The sequence below is a fragment of the Euprymna scolopes genome, chromosome 11 (genome assembly GCF_053919585.1).
Source record: "Euprymna scolopes isolate OS-2025 chromosome 11, ASM5391958v1, whole genome shotgun sequence".
NCBI lineage: Eukaryota > Metazoa > Mollusca > Cephalopoda > Sepiida > Sepiolidae > Euprymna > Euprymna scolopes.
Window position 1 is genome coordinate 5,151,785 of NC_136492.1, and position 18,344 is coordinate 5,170,128.

Consider the following 18,344-nt stretch of genomic DNA (forward strand, 5'->3'; position numbering starts at 1 on the left):
AAAAAATAAACTAAGATGAATGTACAAAATGTATAACTATTTTTTTTTTTTTTTTAATTTTTTTTAATTTTGACCCCTTTTTGACATCTTAAAAACTATTTTAATCAGCTAAAGACCCATAAAAGAATGGTCCATAAAAAAATCTAATCATTTAAGGCCCCTAGCGGCACCCTGCAATTCGGAAGAGATAGTCTGAAAAAATGGAGAAAGACAGACATTGTGAGTTTTATAAATTACTCGTAGCTGATTCTAAAAATTTCATTTTAAAACGATTTTATATTTTCCTTCATTAAATTTGATTCTTAATTCATTATTACGAAACTGATTTTCTTTTGTAGGTATTGGTTTTGGAATTGCGTGCTCTCCGTCAATCGTTGCTATTGAACAGTATTTCCATAAGTGCCGCTACCAGGCACTCAGCACCGTTCTGGCTGGAATCGGGTGCGGGATTATTGTATTCCCGATAATTGTGCGATATTTGTTGGAACAATATGCTTGGCGTGGTACCCTCTTACTGCTGGCAGCTGCAACACTCAACCTCTGTGTCTGTGGGGCAGTGATGAAGCCCCTCAAGTGCGAAAAGGAAGTGCGTCTCCTCCCGTTGCTCTCCTGCCTGCCGCTGCGTAACCCCCTCTTTTATGCCATGTGCATCGCTAATCTGTTTTGGAGTTTTGGCTCCACCATTATTTATCTCTTTCTCCCTTCCTACGCGATCAGCATGGGCACAGACTTTGGCACCGCTACATTCCTCGTCTCTTGCATAGGCATGGCAAGCTTTACGAGTCGCGTTATCTTTGCATTCATGGGACATAACTCCACGTTGGATGATGTGACGGCCATCTTGTGTTCACTTGGTCTTGGCTCGGTCGTCACAGGAATCTGTCCGTTGCTGTTTGAGAACTTCACTGGCCAGATTGGCTATACACTACTCTTTGGTTTCTACAGTGGCTTCTGGACGACGTTTATGTCCCAAGTGACCCGTGAGTTACTGGGGCCTCATTATATTGCGATCGGCAATGGTTACTTATCTTTTATGATTGCACTCGGATCTCTTGGAGGGCCATGTGCAGGTAAGTTAAACTTTTGCGATATTTCTTTTCTGAATTTTTGAGATGTTGACTTATTTGGATTCTTCAGACTATTGTTCTCATCTTTAGTGCCGTTTCGGTTGATGTAACCTCCGACCTTCTTAAGGTGTATCTTGTTGAACTCGGGAATTCAGACAGAATTTTAAACAGAACCTCACGGAGGTAGCATGCTCTCGTTCCATCAGCCATGACTAGATAGAGGTAATAGATAAGTAATTCACAATTGTATTGTTCGGTCGCCCACACTGAGGATTGAACCTTCAACCTTCAGGAGAATATCACTTTTACAATTGATTTTTTTTTTTTTTTTTTTTTTTTTTGCATCACAGGTTCTCGTGGACAGTTCTAGTACGAATTTAGGAGTCTTAAACTTATTTTATTTCTAGTTGTAAATATCACTATTTATTACTATATATATATATATATATATATATATATATATATATATATATATATAAACATTGTTAAAGACAACAGAAAGCTTTTGTTTAGTTATACCTTTTTTTTTATTTTTCAATTCTACTGATGTTTTTTTATTATGGATAGATCAAGGTAATGATAAATGTCCCATAGTCAGATTTTTCTTTTTGAAGCGTGATGCAATTTTTTGCTTTTTGTCTTTTGTCAAGATATCGTCAGGAGAATGTGTAAGATTTGGTTATGCTGACGGACGGATGATGGTTAGTAGTAGTGTGAACGGTTAATGCATGCGGAGACATTTTCTCACAGTGAGAGGGGAGGGAGTTTCCGACTTTTGAGGTGAAGACTGGGTCGGGGAGGGGGTTATGATAGGCATTTTAAAATGTTTGGACTAGATTGGAATGTAACCAGATTTCAGACAGGTTTCTGAGTTCTTACATGTACCGCTTCCGAAATTTATGTCTCCGAGGAGATGTATAAACATCGAAAACTCATGGGTTAAGGAAATATATTTTACTATACTGTATTCTTTGTCTTGCATGCAATAAAATTTCTATATTTGAAATTCAATTTTTTCAAGTCACAAATTTTAATATTCCGGTGGACACATTGTGAAAATGACACTCAAGATGAGGACAGCAGTCCGATGAATCCAAATAATATGAATATTATTTCTTAATGTAAGTGTATAAAAAAAACTGTTAGCAATGTAGAATATTGGGATGTTGACTTTATATATATTTATTTTTTCAAATCATTTACAAAATATATAAATCAGTAAATATAGACTTACTATTTAATAAAACCAGTAAATGTCTTTCATAATTTCCAGAGTTAACTGTCTTTTAAAAAAAAAGAAAAAGGTTTGCTGTAAAAACAGAACAAAGAATACAAAATCAGGCCAGCTGCTAAGCAGAAAATAAATGAGGATTGAAGACCTGTGTTGCATGGGGTGAGATGATATAAGAACGATATAATGCATGTGTAGCATGAGACTTATAGACAGGCTTAGATCTGATGAACTCAGAGGAAATCTGGACAGTATAGAGAGATGTGTGCAAAGCAGGAGACTTTTATGGTTTGGTCACATTGAAAGGATGGACAAGAGTTCATGTGTTAGATGTAGACTAGTTGAGGTAGCAGGTTTAGTTTGTAGGGAAAACCAAAGAAAATTTGGGAAGAAGTGATAAAAATGGACATGAGGGATACAGACCTGGCCAGAAATAGGTTAGTCCAGAAGTCGGGTTTTCTAAAAGCCGTCCAACATATGCCAGAATGTAAAACGGACGTTAAACTAAATATCATGATGATGATTTTAAGCAAACGTTATAAAATTTTTCACCAAATCCTTTGGAACATTAAAAGAAATTCATTTTTATACCAGATTAAAGAAGTAAATTAGTCATAATCTATATATAAAGTAAGTGTCTGTGTGTACAACTCTCTTACAGCCCTCACCACTGGATCAATCATGACCAAACCTTGCATGAAGATAGTCTTTGATCTAGGAATGGTGTATACCATTTTCCAAAGTACAACACTGGACTGATCATGGCCAAACCTGACATGATGATCGTCTCTGACCTAGGGATGGGGCACACCATTTTTCAAGGTCAAGGTCATATTTGGTGCGGCTCTTCATAAACGGAGCGTATAGCAAAATCCCTCGCAAAGTATGGGTATCTTTGCTAGTCTAATATAAGAGTCTATTTTGCATCTGCTGTTGTCATCAATAGCATACAGCCTATGAACTCAATATTTTATTTTGATTTGTCAGTTTCCTTTGTAGAAACGTGACCCATGTTCTTTTCAACAAAAAGTATTTCTATTCAATCTCATCGAGAACAACGTGAATGTAAGCATTAAAAATACTTTTATGTTGTTTTTGTTAAATATTATTAAATGAAAAAGCATTTTGAGTTAAAAGCTAGTTAGTATTACACATGTGAACTTGGGAAAAGCACGCTTGAAATGTGTAAACATTAGATAAACACTACATCAGGTCAAATTTGGTCGGCATCTTGTTTTGATTTTCCTTATTCACATAATGTTGACTCATTTCAAGCATTTTTTTCTCAAGTTTTCATGCATAATGCTAACTTGATTTTAGTTCCACGTTTTCTCATTTTTTTTTTTTTTTTTTTTTTTAACAGAAAACCATTTTTCGTGCCTCCACAGAATTTTTCTTGACCAGATCGTTAACAATTACCTCAGTTTGTCTAATATAATTGTATCTTGCTCAGAATCATTTTACGATGAGGGTCGTGCTAAAAGTAAAGCCTCCTATTTTTTTTATTTTATTTTTATTTTTTTTCAAACTCAAAAAGTTGAAGAGCTACAAAGACTGAATTGGTACCATTAAATGAGAATTTATTTTCGTATATAAGCTCCACCATTCCCAATACAGTAGTGTCAATATGTATAAAAATAATTGTTCATGTTTATTTGCAAAATATTATATGCACGAGGGTTCTTCTAAAGATAAAAACTTTTTTTTTTTTTTTTTTTTTTAACTTAAAAAGTTGGAGAGCTACGATTATGAAAGTGGTACTATTAAAACGAACAACCTTTTCTGTGCTAGAATTTATTTTTCTACATAGTCACCACCATTCTCAATGCTCTTTTATCAGGAATTCAATGACTCACCTCTGCTTCTGAGGCATGTTCATGACAGAGGTTGCTTTCTTAGAGTATCATGCTGTCAATATGTGCAACAAAGAGATGAAACTTTTAGGTTATGAATGCATAAGATCAATCATAGCAATGCAATTTACAATCCCTTTTGATCCATTGGAGCAGAATTTAAAAAAAAAAAAAAAGGAGGCATTACTTTTGGAACATGCCTCGTATTTCAATAATGGCAACTAAGCAACAGAAGCAGCATCCACCATCCACCACAAGAACGATCTCCACCAGATGTTCCGATTAAGACCCACTCTTTGTCCTTCAAATATGGGAAATGTGGCAATCTGTCAAATGTTTGTCAACTAGCAGGAAGGATATAAAGAACATTCTTTGGGGATCTCCGTAACCAGTTTTAGGGGTATTACTTAAAGTGTTTTGTAATGGAACAAGTGTTTTGGGGATGAGCTCGATTTAGGGAAATATTTTCAGTGAAAAAGTTTTTTTGTGTTCACAGTTAGATGTTAGAATACAAGGCGTGTCATATGGTCCAGAAAATAAAATACTGAGTTCAGAAGGCATATATTCACAAGAGATGTTTTTATGTGTAAAATGGAATGTTTACAGCAATAAGAAAAACATAATATTTGTGAATATTTTTAGAGTTTGTGTAAAAACAAAGGGGAAATTCATTAGTTGAAGAAGTATGTGAATTAAGAACCGTGTGTTAGCGGGGTCACAAAAATTGTAATCAAAACTTCTTTGCTCATTCATACAAATTATATTTCATTAAAAATTATTGATAAGAGTCGGTGTTCATTGTTTATCATTGTTTATCATATTAGAAAAGAAGTTCAGTGAGAAAGATTGGAAATATTTCAATGAATAAAGTTTATACAAATTGGCAGACGATAATGAGCCATTGTATTGTCGCTACAAGGAGAGAGAGCACCAGAAAACAAGGATATATATATATATTTGTTTTCACAAGTGACAGCACGGTCCTTAACAAATTCGTCCATGCAATTCTGAACACCACTGCCGAATCGACACACCACACCACGAACAATAGTTGAATCGCCACACATTCCCAAACAGCACCGAACAATCTGACCGAATCGACGCGATATGAAATACAATAACGCAAGACACATTATCAAAGCAGTGTATTTCAACCACTGAATCACTTATCGACTTGTTTTTTTTTTTGTTTTTTTTTATAGCCGTTGGGCGAACCTAAATCGTCACTTTTGGGTAAGATGGGTGTAGTTTATTAGTAGACTTGATTTGTAATAGAAAGGTCTCAGGTCCGCTTTTTACCACAGGTAGGCTCAACTCGTGCACTTCCGCACATGCTTGGCACATGCATTATGTGTTCAGTAATGTTTGTGTGTGTGGAGAGAGATAAACACCCAGCAGTCACTGATCTGTGGTTTCTGGTCAACTGAGCTCTACTGGTTTATTGAAGAAAAATTTGGCTTTTAAAGATTTAGGTAGCTTCCAGAAAGATTATTTCAAACAAATTCAGAAAGTTTTCTGATTGGTCAAAAATATAATTATTTTTTTTTTTATTTAAGATAGTGTATGCACAGACGATGTGCGTTCGAGCAAGTTTACGCATTTTGATTTTGGACGTCGAAAACAGAATGTGCCACATAATTATATTTAAATATCTGTTTAGTGTTTATGTCATCGATGGAATACAGCTTGCAAATTATGTTGGGATGATAAATCGAAAATCAAAAAAAATCGTTTTGGAGTCGGTGTTGAAATCAGAAAAATTTGTGCCTATTTTCCAATGCCAAAAATAATTCTTTTGTTTCTTTTTTTTTTTTTTTTTTTAATCGTTTTTGCTTAAAACTTAATGTTCGAGTGTGAAAATATATGCAATATACATTACGTGTAATCTGAAATAAATAAAAACAACTCTCCAGCTCAATATTTAGAGATTTTAAAAGAATTGAAATCAGTTATTCTATGGGAATTGGGAAATTAAAAAATATTTTATGTATAAAAATTAATGCGAAAAGTAGAAAAGTTTATATCTTTTCTTTATTCATTTTTTTTTTTTTATTGGACGACATATTGGAATACAAAAATTGATTGTTCAGAACCTGTATTGGAATAGGAAAAAAATGTGCCTATTTTCTGATGCCAAAAACGATTCTTTTAATTAAAGTTTTCAGACAATTTGTGAAAATTGAGTTTTGTAAAAAAACGAAACTGGAGAGTTCAAATCTCAATAAAAAAGAAAAAAAATTTTTTTTTTTTTTTTTGAAAATTGAAACTCTTCGGTTAATCTAGCAATATTCAATTTTCACTAATTTTCTTCAAAAACTTTTTATTAATTAAATTTCTGCCTTATTTTTCGTAATTTTTGGATATATTCATTACTGCGACATGACCATTGGTTTTACTTGAAATTTAATATTTCGATTTTCACTATTATAACGAAGAAACACCCAATATTATTTTAAGGAATTCATCCTATCATTAATATTAACCTTTTTTTCTTTTTTTTTTTTTTTATAATTATCTCGCTAACAACAACTGTGAACCCGTCCTTGATCGCCATCTATCCGATATACGTGTATGTGTCTACAAAATCTGAAAACTGTTCGGATCCCATGACTTTTGGAAAAAAAATTTTTTTGGTGCTTAAAATTTCTGACCTCTCGGAACGAAACTGCATGCATCGTTAACTATTCTGACATCGCATTCTTTAAATAAACTCTTTAAACCCTTGTGCTTCCTCCAAAACTGCATCTGATGTCCCCCTCCCACACATTCATATGATGACTCGGACGCTGTTTATTTCCCTGATAACTGTGAATTATCCTCTGGTCTGCAGTTGATCAAAGAACTGTGCATACATTAGTATTTACTGATGAGAAAAGTAAAGATAATTTTCTTAACAAAATAAGGGGAAGTAACTGTCTCGGTTAAGCTTTGATTCCCTCCCTTACAATTATAACTGCCACAATCATTTCTTTGTAACACTTAAACTTTTTTTTTTTTTAATTATGGAATGCTCCAGTAACCTATATTTTGAACACATACTAAACCAGCAGTGATATAAATTAATAATTTAAACACACCATAATAATAAAGTTATATCGTTACAATATTGTTTGGTCATTACCTTGTTATTGGTTGAACCAAACTTTATTATTATTATTTTTTTTTTTATTTATTACATTTTTGCCCCAAACAAGGCACAATGCCACTTTGATCTAGGGGCTACTATCTGGGACATAAATTACAGGGACACTATGTAGGGAGTTGGGCAGCAAGATGTCTGTTTACATTACACTTGAACTTCTGCATGTCGGTACAGTCCGGGAAGTGGGAACTCAGAAAGGATTTCCAAAGTCTAGCAGTCCTGTGGAAGAAACTATTAGAATAGGAGGCTTTCTGACATCTGGGGATTTCTACTGTGTAGGGGTGGGATTTTGCTGCTTGTTGGTTTTGTCGGGGGTATTTATGTCGAGAGGGTCCAACGGCTTGTAGTTTGTCGGAGCATCCACTATTAAAATATTTGTAAAACAAGCAGAGGGATGCAACATTTCATCGATGGGACAGATGTTGAAGCTTAGATGATATTTCGGGATCTATCAGGTTGGTGGTGACTCTCTTATGAACCTTGTCCAGGAGTGAGAGACTAGTAGCAGATACACCAGCCCAAATATGGCAACAATAATCCATACATGGGTGAATGGTGGACTTGTAGAGGTACGGGATACTTTCAGGCGTAAGTAACTTTCTAGCACGGTAGAGATTGTTATAAAGCTAAAAACTAATTTCATTAAAATTATAATAGTAAAATCCAACAGTTGAAAAAATTTTCATAAAAAAAAAAAATTAATAACTACTTTTTATGTCAATTTCAACTAAAAGCAATGTTATCTACCTAATTATCATGTCACAATTAAATATTTCTGGAATATTACATGAAACAAGTATTTCCATGATTTAACGAAAAAACGATTCCGCCATGTTTGCTTGTAATATGTGACGTAAATACAAGGGAAATAACTCGTTTATCCCAAATTGGCCAAAGTTTTTGAAAGTTTTCAAACATGAATTACCTCCCCTGCCAATTTACGCGCTATTCAGTTTATTGTATGAACAAAACGTGCAAATATCTTCGAAAACAATTTTTTTAAATTAATTTTCTACTTTATCGTTTTTCATAATTTTTGGATATGTTCATTACTGCGACATGACAATTAAGTACTTATTATTGGTTTTACTTGAAATTCAATATTTCGATTTTCAAATTTTGTTATAGTTAAGAACCTATTTCAATGGAAGCCGTTTTAAAGCTGAAAAGTTCAAGATATTTAAAAATATTTTTCTCTTAGTCTACATATTTTAAAAACGTTCAAATTATTTTCATTTTTTTTTATTGCTTATTTTCTGTGATTAATTATTTGATGTAGTTAATCTCTATCTTTACTCTTATAGAAAAGGAACTTTGCGTGATTGAGTTCGTTCTCTATTGACTCGAAAACGACTGGGCAGATTTTTATGAAATTTCACATGAAGGTACTTTATACGCCTGCCAGTGTTCTTAGATAGGTTTTGTATCGGAATGTCATCGCGATGGGTCCCAAACTAGAGCAGGGAATCGATCGTTTTGATTTTTAAAAAAATTGATGATTTCATCGATTTGGATAAAAATATGGGAGTATGAAACATTCGTTGATCATCATTCAATCCCAGGTAACGTCGGGTCACCCTGCTAGTGATTTTATTAAACTGAAATATTTTCCTGTGTTACTTAATAGTTAAATATTGAAACGCATTTGCACCCTTCCACCACCACCCCCCAAAAAAAAAAAAATGATTGAAAGAAATAAAAAGCATTGTGATAAAATGATTTGAAAATGGATTCCATAACTGAAGTTATGGGCTAAGAATAATTTTTATTTTGTGACGTTCAGCTTCCATTAATGGTTTTTATAATAATTGCAATTTATCGGATGTGTCATTTCCTGTCTTTTTAGTTAGTTTAAAAATAAAGGTGCAGTGGATTTGGGTTGATGCTTCCCTAAGAAAACTTTTTAAAAAGTTCAATGTCATACTTTTTTATTTTACTCATGTCCATCCCTAACAAGGCATATCGCGTGAGGGGCTACTATTTGGGACCATGCCGAGGAAAGATTAACAAGATGTTGGTTTATATTACATTTAAACTTCTGCATATCAGTGCAGTCAGGGAAGCGGGTAGCAGGAAGGGAATTTCAAATCTAGCTGTTTGATGGCAGAAACTATTAGAATAGAAAGCTTTCTGGCATTTAGGGACCTCAACAGTGAAGGGGTGAGATTTTGTTGCTAAGCGAGTTTGTTGAGAATATGTACGTTGAGGGGGGGGGGTACAAGAGCACATTCCATTAAAATATTTGTAAAACGGGCACAAAGATGCAACATTGCAGTGATAGGACAGGGGTTGGAGCTTAGTTGACAAAGTGGGACCTAATAGATTGGAAGCTCTTTTTTTGGACCCTATCCAAGAGGGAGAGGCTAGTGGAAGGTGCACCAGCCCAAATGTGGCAACAGTACTCCATGCATGGGCGAATGGTGGACTTGTAGAGGTACAGTATACTCTCAGGTGTAAATAGGTTTTTTCTAGCATGATAGAGAGAACCCACCTTCTTTGCAGCAGCCTTTGCAATGTTCTCTATGTATTTGTTCCAGTTCATATTGCTCGTGAACGTTAATCTGAGGAGTTTGAAGGAAGAATTGTAATTGTTAAAGGAGAGCAGTTTTGTGTTACTAGCATTAAATGTTATCGTCCACTTACGTCCCCATTCCACTATGGCCTACTGTGAAATATTTTGAATTAACCAAAAATATTATTAATCTGTTAAAAATAGTTTACATCAACTTAGGAAATTATTAATTTTATGTTTCTGAATTTTTTAGATGAATATTAAGTTTGATTCTTTAGATTTTTTTTTTACTATTGTTCTAATTTTCCATGTTATTTTCACAGCGTTTCAGTCAGTGTAACCTTCTTTGGATGTATTTTGTCAAACTAGGAGGAGGGGAAAATTTCTGTTGAACTCTTAAGGGTGGGTTTTTCTGTCAAACTCTTGAAGGGAATCTTTCTGTCAAACTCTGGGGGGGGGTCTTTCTGTCGAACGGGGTGAGGAGGGGATCTCTTTGTCAAACCCTGGGAAATCTGCAGCATAGAATTTTGAACAGAATCCTTTATTTAATCCACTGGGGTTACATTCTCTTGTTCTGTCGGCCATGACTGGGTAGAAGTCCTAAGTAATTCATAAATAATGTGAATGTTAATTTTGTCGAATTTAGTCTTCATTTGATCATTTTAATTAAAATATTTTCAAATTTTCAGAACTTGACTTATTTCAAATCATTTTTTATAAATTTCATTAAAATCACAAGAAAAAGTTTGGATGGGGAGAGGTACATAAAAAATGAAAAATGTGGTTGAACACCATTAAAGCTGATGTTGAACCTTCAGGTCTACTGTGTTCGCTGCTGGTTTCGATATTGGCTACCGATAACTATCTTGACCAGTGCGTTCACACAGGATTCGGTTTCTTCTATGGGATGTGGGTGAATGGCATCAAATGTAATAGTGTTGTGCTTTCCATTCATGCAATCTACGATACAATTTTTGTTTATCATTGTCTCATATGTAATCAAGTTTTAAGTGTTTTTATTTTTCTCATTTCAGCATTGCTCATCCAAGCAGAAGATGAATATAAATACGCCTTTTATCTCGCTGGTAAGTAAATTTTTTTTTAAGGAAATTTTCTTGAATTCAGGAGATTTTTTAGTAATTTTTTTTTTATTATTAATGAACCCTTTTAAATTAAGGAAATTTATTTTCTAAACTGAATTAAGAAATTTTAAAAAATTAAGGTTTTTAAAATTAAGGATTTTTTTTTTTTAATATTTTTTAGTTAAGGAATTTTTTCTTGGAAAATATTTTTTTTTTTCTAAATTAAGGAAATTTATTTACTTTTTCATTAAATATTAAATATTCTTTTGAGAATGTGTCACATCGTCTGTAAATGAAAAAAAAATGATTTTAATGAAACAAGCTTAACAATCTCTGTCTTCATGCAGTTATATTTATAATTTGCATTGTGTGTATTTCGGTAGCATTTTTTCATTTAAACAAACATTATTAAAGCGAACAGAAAGCTTCTGTTTAATTCATCATCATCATCATCATCATCATAATCATCATCATAATCATCATCATGCAGTCTGTGAGTCTTGACGATGACTAGTCGGGGCCTCAGTGCTTTATCCTTTGGTGTTGACATAGTCTTCTTTCTGTGTGAAGGCTTCTCCAATCTTTCTCTCTATTTCTTTCTTTCCTTTGTAGAGACTGTTTCGCCAACCACTCTATTCTTTGGCTTGTTCCTCCCAACTTTCGACATTGATTTTCATTGCCTTCAGGTGCCACTATGTTACATCTTTGTAGCGAAACTTCTGACCTCCTACCTTGCGGGTTCCATTTTCCAGTTCCCCACAGAAGATCATTTTTGGAATTTGGTTTTCTTCCATTCTAGTAAATTGCCCAGTCCATCGTAGTTGCATAGTAGCAAGGGTAACTTGCACACTATTTAGGTTTGCTCTCATGAGAACTTCCGTGTTTGGTATGTAGTCACTCCATTTGATCTTCATGATCCTTCTCAGGTGTCTCTGTTGGACGGCTTCCAATCTCCTTACGTGTTCTCTATACACAGTGTAGGACTCTGCTGAGTACAGCAGGGATGGAAAGACGATGGTTTTGTAGATTCTGCACTTCGTCTCTAGCTGGATACCAGCCTTGTCCAGAGCTTCTTTTCTAGCTTGCCAAAGGAGGCACATGTGCTTTGAATTCGGCAGCTTATTTCTTTGTTAGCACGGTTATCAGTGCTTAGAGTGCTTCTAAGGTATTTGAAGTTTTCAACAACTTTTAGCACCTTGCCGTTGATTGTTATTATAGGCTCTTGCGGGTCGTTGTTATCTGGTGAGGGCTGATACATCACTTCAGTCTTCCCTATGTTGATTTGTAGGCCTATCTTCTTGGCTGTTTGAGAGAAAGCATCAACTATCCTTTGCATCTGAGCTTGATTGTGAGCTATCAGAGCAGTGTCGTCTGCGAACAGTAGTTCTGTTATCAGCTCATTCCTTGTCTTGGTCTTGGCCTTCAGTCTTGAAAGGTTGAACAGTTTCTCATCAGAGCGTGTGTGAATGAAGTCACCTTCTTCAATGCTTTGATGGAGCAACATTAGGACGGCTGTCAGAAATAGGGTGAACAGTGTTGGGGCCAGTACGCACCCTTGTTTGGTGCCATGGTTTATTTCCAAGAGTTCACTTTCTAGATTCTCTGCTACAACTCTCCCTTTTGTTCCTTCGTGAAATTGTTTGATAATTTCCACAAAGTGATGGGGGCATCCAAACACTTTAAGAATCTTCCACAACATTTTTCGATCAACTGTATCAAATGCTTTACGGAAAGACTATGTAGAGCTCCCGATACTGTTCAATGGCTTTTTCTTGAATCTGCTGTAAGCTGAAGATCATATTTATTGTAGATCTTTCGTGTCTGAATCCACACTGTGATTCGGTTAAGACTCTTTCCGCCAGTCTGGCTAGCCGTGCTTGCACCACTTTAGCCATTATTTTCCCGGCAATGGTCAGCAAAGATATACTTCGGTAATTGCTGCAGTCTTTTGTAGATTGGGATGATCATGACATCTTTGAACTCTTGTGACAGTGTTTCTTGTTGCCAGCATTTTGCTATTAGTTGGTGAAGTTTTCTCATGAGTCGTTCTCCACCGAACTTGTATACTTCAGCTGGTATGCCGTCAATTCCTGGAGATTTGTTCATTTTAGTTTTGTCAATTGCTTTTCTTACTTCCCCAAGAGTTGGTGTGTCATTCAGGTCCATCTGCTGGTGGAAGACTGTTATGTGGCTTAAGATCTCCTCATCCATATTGGATTGCACATTCAGTAGGGTGCCGACGTACTCTTGCCGGCTTTGAATTATCTGTTTTGGTTGGGTCAGTATGGTGTTTCCATCTTCTGATAAGAGGGTGTTAGTCATCTGGGCTCTAGGGCCATACACTTCCTTCAGTGATCTGAAGAAACCTGCAGAGTTGTTTTCCTCGGCTTGCCTCTGCATATCTTCAGCCCCCAGGTGTTTTCCATTTCTCTTAGTTTTTTCTGGACTTCTGCCCTCACTTGTTTCAACTTCTTCTGGTTTGCTCTAGTCGGGTTGCTTAGCTTTGAAAAAAAAAAAAAAACTCTGTTTAATTATAACTTTTTTTCTTATCTTTTCTGTGTAGAAATCAATATTGTTGATATAAGTCCTATAAGTTTTATTCGTAATGTTTTCACCACTTCAGACCAGCTTCCTCAGTAAGGATAAGTGGAACATTAGTGAGAGAGACGGACGATGGAAAGTTTTTAGTAGTAACAGGTAGGTGTCAGCAATTGCTAGATCCAGTATGGAGCCACAGCTGAGCCAGTTGGTAGTGTCAGTAATTGGGTTCGTGTGAGGGGATGATTGAGTGGTATGTTCCGATAAGCATTTTAAGATGTTTTTTCTTGTGTTTAAACTAATTGCCTTTATTGCATACCCTAGAAAACTGCAAGCATGAAAAGTAATATGGTTAAGCTTAAACATGGAAAAGTAAAGAACTAGTTGTTAAAATTAGAAAAAAAAAAGGACAAGACATTCTATTAAAAAATATAATAAATTTATAACTTAAAATATTGCAGCATTAAGAATTGAATTTAAAAAAAAAAAATTTAACACATTTTAAAACAGTAAAACGTCTCGCTTGTTATAAAATTTTATTTACTTAGTTAAAAAAAAAAAAAAAAAAAGCAAACAAACTACTTGATCAATTTGTGATTTTTTGGAATATTACATCTTCATTCTGTGATGGTATGTACATCATAAAGATTTGTCTGTAGTTACTTGTGTTTTTTTAAGTCAAATTCTAAAGAACTGAACTGGCAAACCATGATGAAATATTGGTTTTGTAGGATGAAAGCTATTGACAACAAGAAAGATTAAGAAAGAGACTAACTTTACTTTATATATTAGATGATACTTAATTAATTTACTTGAATTCGTGCCAAATGAGAATATCAGTAGTTCTGGAATAATATATACACCCTCCCTCCACTTCCTCTCCTGCAATACAAAGAATGTGACGAGAATAGAAATCGTTGATCTGGGTTAATTTTAATACGTTCTTTGTTAATTATTTCCAAATGTTAATAACATTTGATCTTGTAACATATACGATTTTGAAATGTGCACGCTTGCTTAACGAGGTGCGTAATATGATAGCAGGATGTAAAGAGAAATATGTTAATTGGTATCTTGTCTCGAATCATAATATGAGAAAAGACGTTTCATTCCGACAGGTCTGATGATTTCCCGCAGAAATGAAACTGGAACGTTTCTGTGCAGTTTACATATTTGAGATCTTCAATATTTAAGATATTTTGCATATTTTTTATAACCTTACATCATTCGTAGACATGTATGCTGATGACACTACCATCTATGATAGCACGTCAAAGACCATAAACGACCAAGTTCTCTCTCCTCTGATCTCGAGCATGTGGTACAATGGGGAAAGAGGTGACTGGTTACTTTTAATGCATCTAAAACCAAGCTTCTATCTTTACATTATCAACGCTCTGATCTCCATCTGGCATTAATTGAAATGAATGGCTCTCGCCTTGGAGAGGCTTCATGTTTTGACAAGCTTCTGGGCTTGACCTTTACTCCCGATCTGAAATGGAACGTGTACATCAAATCCGTTGCCAAGGCCACTGGAAAAATAGTGGGATCCTTCTATCGATCCAGTAGATATCTCACTATTGATGCAATTCTCTACTTATATAAGAGCCAAGTACATCCAAGAATGGAGTACTGTTGCGATATCTGGGCAGGAGCTGCTAGAAATACCTTAACCTGCCTTGATAGAGTTCAAAATAGACTTCATTGCCTAGTAAGGGATGCCCTTTTCTCTTTCCTGCAACCTCTTTCTCACAGAAAATAACATTATTTTCCTGGCAAGTGCACGGCTGAGCTCCAATCTATGGTTCCCTCTTGCCAAACAGTCACAAGAAACACTCATCTAGCTGAAAACACTATCAATAATTTCCCCTACTCTTTATCTAAACATAGATTCCATGAACAAATTTTCTTTCTTAGAACTGCATGATTGAGGAACTGTCTTCCGTTTGCCTGTTTCCAGCTGACTACAATATGGACATCTTCAAGTCCAATGTAAACAAGTTCTTGATGAGCTGTTCCACTTAAGTCAACAAATTTACCAAATTTCCACTACTAACGATTACTATAAGTTTGATACTGTACACTCTTTAACCCTTATCCTCAAGTGGCCTTTGGGTCTTGATAAGTGGTGATTCCTATGTAAAAAAAAAAAAACAAACAAACAAAAAAACATAACTTTGCATACCATTAAAGTAAACGTCAAACCTAACTTCGGTCCACAGTTCCACAATGTTCATCACTGGTCCCAGTCCCCAGCTGCTCATCATTATCTTAGCTGCCGCAAACCATTGTGCATAGTTTGCATTAATCCATGATACTGTGTGTCCTAACACGAAGAGCCAGTTCGACGCATTCTGGTTGAATGTTGCCTTCAGTCAAGTATTTGAGGTCTTTGATTATCAAAATTATGAACTACGTATACTGTTCACGCGTTATTGAAACTATCGTTATCACCGATTCCAATCATATAGCTTCTGGGTGTGACTTTAAAAGACATCCATTGGTGGGGTCCCATTTGGGGGCCGTGGGGAATGTGGAATTGTCCCTTAGTTAGCATTGCTGCCAGGTCCCTTTTGACCCCCGAGTGTTAATATCTGTTAGGGCATTCTGGTGTTACCAGATAAGGCTTTCTGAAGCTTCTGACTTTCTTGATCATGTTGGTTTACATTACATTTAAAGTTCTACATATCAGTACAACCAGGGAAGCAGGTAGCAGGAAGGGAATTCCAAAGTCTAGCTGCTCGAGAGAAGAAACTATTAGAATAGAAAGCTTTCTGGCATTTAGGGACCTCAACGGTGAAGGGGTGTGATTTTGTTGCTAAGTGGGTTTGCCAGGAATATGTACGTCGAGGGGGCACAAGTACAACGAGTTCATCAGAACACATTCCATTAAAATATTTGTAAAACAGGCACAGTGGTGCAACATTGCAGCGATGGGACAGGGGTTGGAAGTTAGTTGATAAAGTGGGATATATTAGATTGAAAACTCTTTTTTGGACCCTATCCAATAGGAAGAGGCTAGTGGTAGGTGCACCAGCCCAGATATGGCAACAATACTCCATGCATGGGTGAATAGTAACCTTGTAGAGGTACAGAATACTCTCCGGTGTGAGTAGGCTTCTAGCTCGATAGAGGGAACCCACCTTCTTTGCAGCAGCCTTTGCAATGCCCTCAATGTATTTGTACCAGTTTATATTCATTATTAACGGATCAAGCTGTCTAAAGATACCGGCTTCCTGGCGTAAAATGCGTCAAACATTAATGTTTTTTGTTTGTTTGGGGTTTTTTTTCCTGTTCTCTTTGCAAGCTCAATCATGTTCTGCAAAGTCAAAAACAAAAATAAATAACAATTTTCCTCTACAAAACCAACAACTATGAATAAATATTTGAAGATATAAAAAAACTGGAAGCATTAAAAACTTTTTTCCAAAATTACTGGATTCAGCATTAGATAACTGAAAAGGGTTGATATGCCATAAAACAAAACAAGCAAACCAAACAATTCCTTCTTTTCTGTATAAGTCTTAAAGATGAGATTAGATCATTGACCTTAGAGGAAGATTAAATGTGGGCAATGTAGCATGTGTGCCAGAGCTCTATGGTTGGTTGGTTGTTTTTGTTTTATCGACCTTTTTAATGCCGAATCTCGTTATTTTGAGGAACGATTTTTAATGGAGTATATTTTTTTTTTAAGTTGGATTCTATTTAACCCATAGTTGGGACCCTAACAGGTACTACCACTCCGGGTCAGAGTGGACCTGGGAGCAATGGCAATTAAAGGGTGGCTCCACACTCCCCATGGCCTGCAAGGTGGGGCTTCACCATCGGATATAGTTTTAGGTCATATCTAGGACCCCAGAGCTCTATGGACAAATATATCCTTAGTTGACCTTTGACAGCTAAATATTTTCGTTTATTAGCCAAATAGAAAAGTTACTAGCCAAACCCACATGATTTTTGGAATATGAAATCTTCATTCTATGACGAGTACATACATCATAAAGATTTTTTTTAATAAGTGTAATTCTAAATATATACAGGATTTTATGTTGATACTTGAAGCTATTTCCTCAGATGTTTTTTTAACAGCTTTCGTTAAAAAAAAACATTTTATTAAACCTTTTATTGTTTAAATAATTTGATTTTGTTCGTTTTATTAAAAAAAAAAGTTGAAAAGATATTTTTCACTCGCTAATGAGCTTTGGAAGAGTGTCGGTGAAAGAAACACAATCGCCAAAAGATAAGCGTTTCATTATTTCTAGTCGCCACTTTGAAAACTCACTCATGTAGTGAGGGTCAGAAATTTAAGTGAGCTTAAATTTCCTCGCCCCAAACAAATAATAAAGAAAGAGAATGAAACGAACGGCATTTCTTTCAGATTTAAATGCACCGCATTTTTTTTAATAACAAAACAATAAGGTGATTACTTTATTTTTTTTAAGCAACAACAATAAGTTGATTGCACAAAGATAAATAAATGAACAGAAAAGGTTGTTTTCTTTGTGACTGAGATAATTAAATGTTTTTTATGTGAAGAAGAAAGCAGTTCTTTTTAAGGAAGAATTAATAAATATAAAAGTCCCTCACTTATTTAGCGGAGGGATACAAAAGGGTAAAAAGTCCATCAGGGTAACAAGTCTGTCTGCATGTGGAGGAATTAATTGTCAGGCGTATGCCTGTTTAACGTCCAACGCGGACAGGTCAACGTTTGATGTCTACGCCATGCTCAAAAGGTCGACTGACTCGTTTGGGTGCAAAATGCTCTTTTTCTAGATCCAGACCGGCTCCCGAGAGCATTAGTTTCTGCTGATATTTTGGCATTTGGAAATTCGTTAAAAAGATTATATTCTTAATTTTCTTATTGGCTGGTTGTGTCACGTGATGGTGCTTTCACCTACGTCCGCCAAACATATGTTATT

At 35.3% G+C, this 18,344-nt stretch overlaps 1 protein-coding gene across 13 annotated transcripts in view; it reads left to right on the plus strand.

Annotated features, from left to right (window-relative positions):
* LOC145287750 (monocarboxylate transporter 12-like) overlaps nucleotides 1-18,344 on the plus strand; it is a 474,029-nt gene that overhangs the window by 426,246 nt on the left and 29,439 nt on the right. For all 13 annotated transcript variants that reach the window (XM_080135519.1, XM_080135525.1, XM_080135517.1 and 10 more), the window contains exons 4-5: nucleotides 339-1,070; nucleotides 10,840-10,890. In XM_080135519.1, the coding sequence (XP_079991645.1) occupies nucleotides 339-1,070; nucleotides 10,840-10,890 (783 nt within the window). The remainder of the gene's footprint in view (nucleotides 1-338; nucleotides 1,071-10,839; nucleotides 10,891-18,344) is intronic.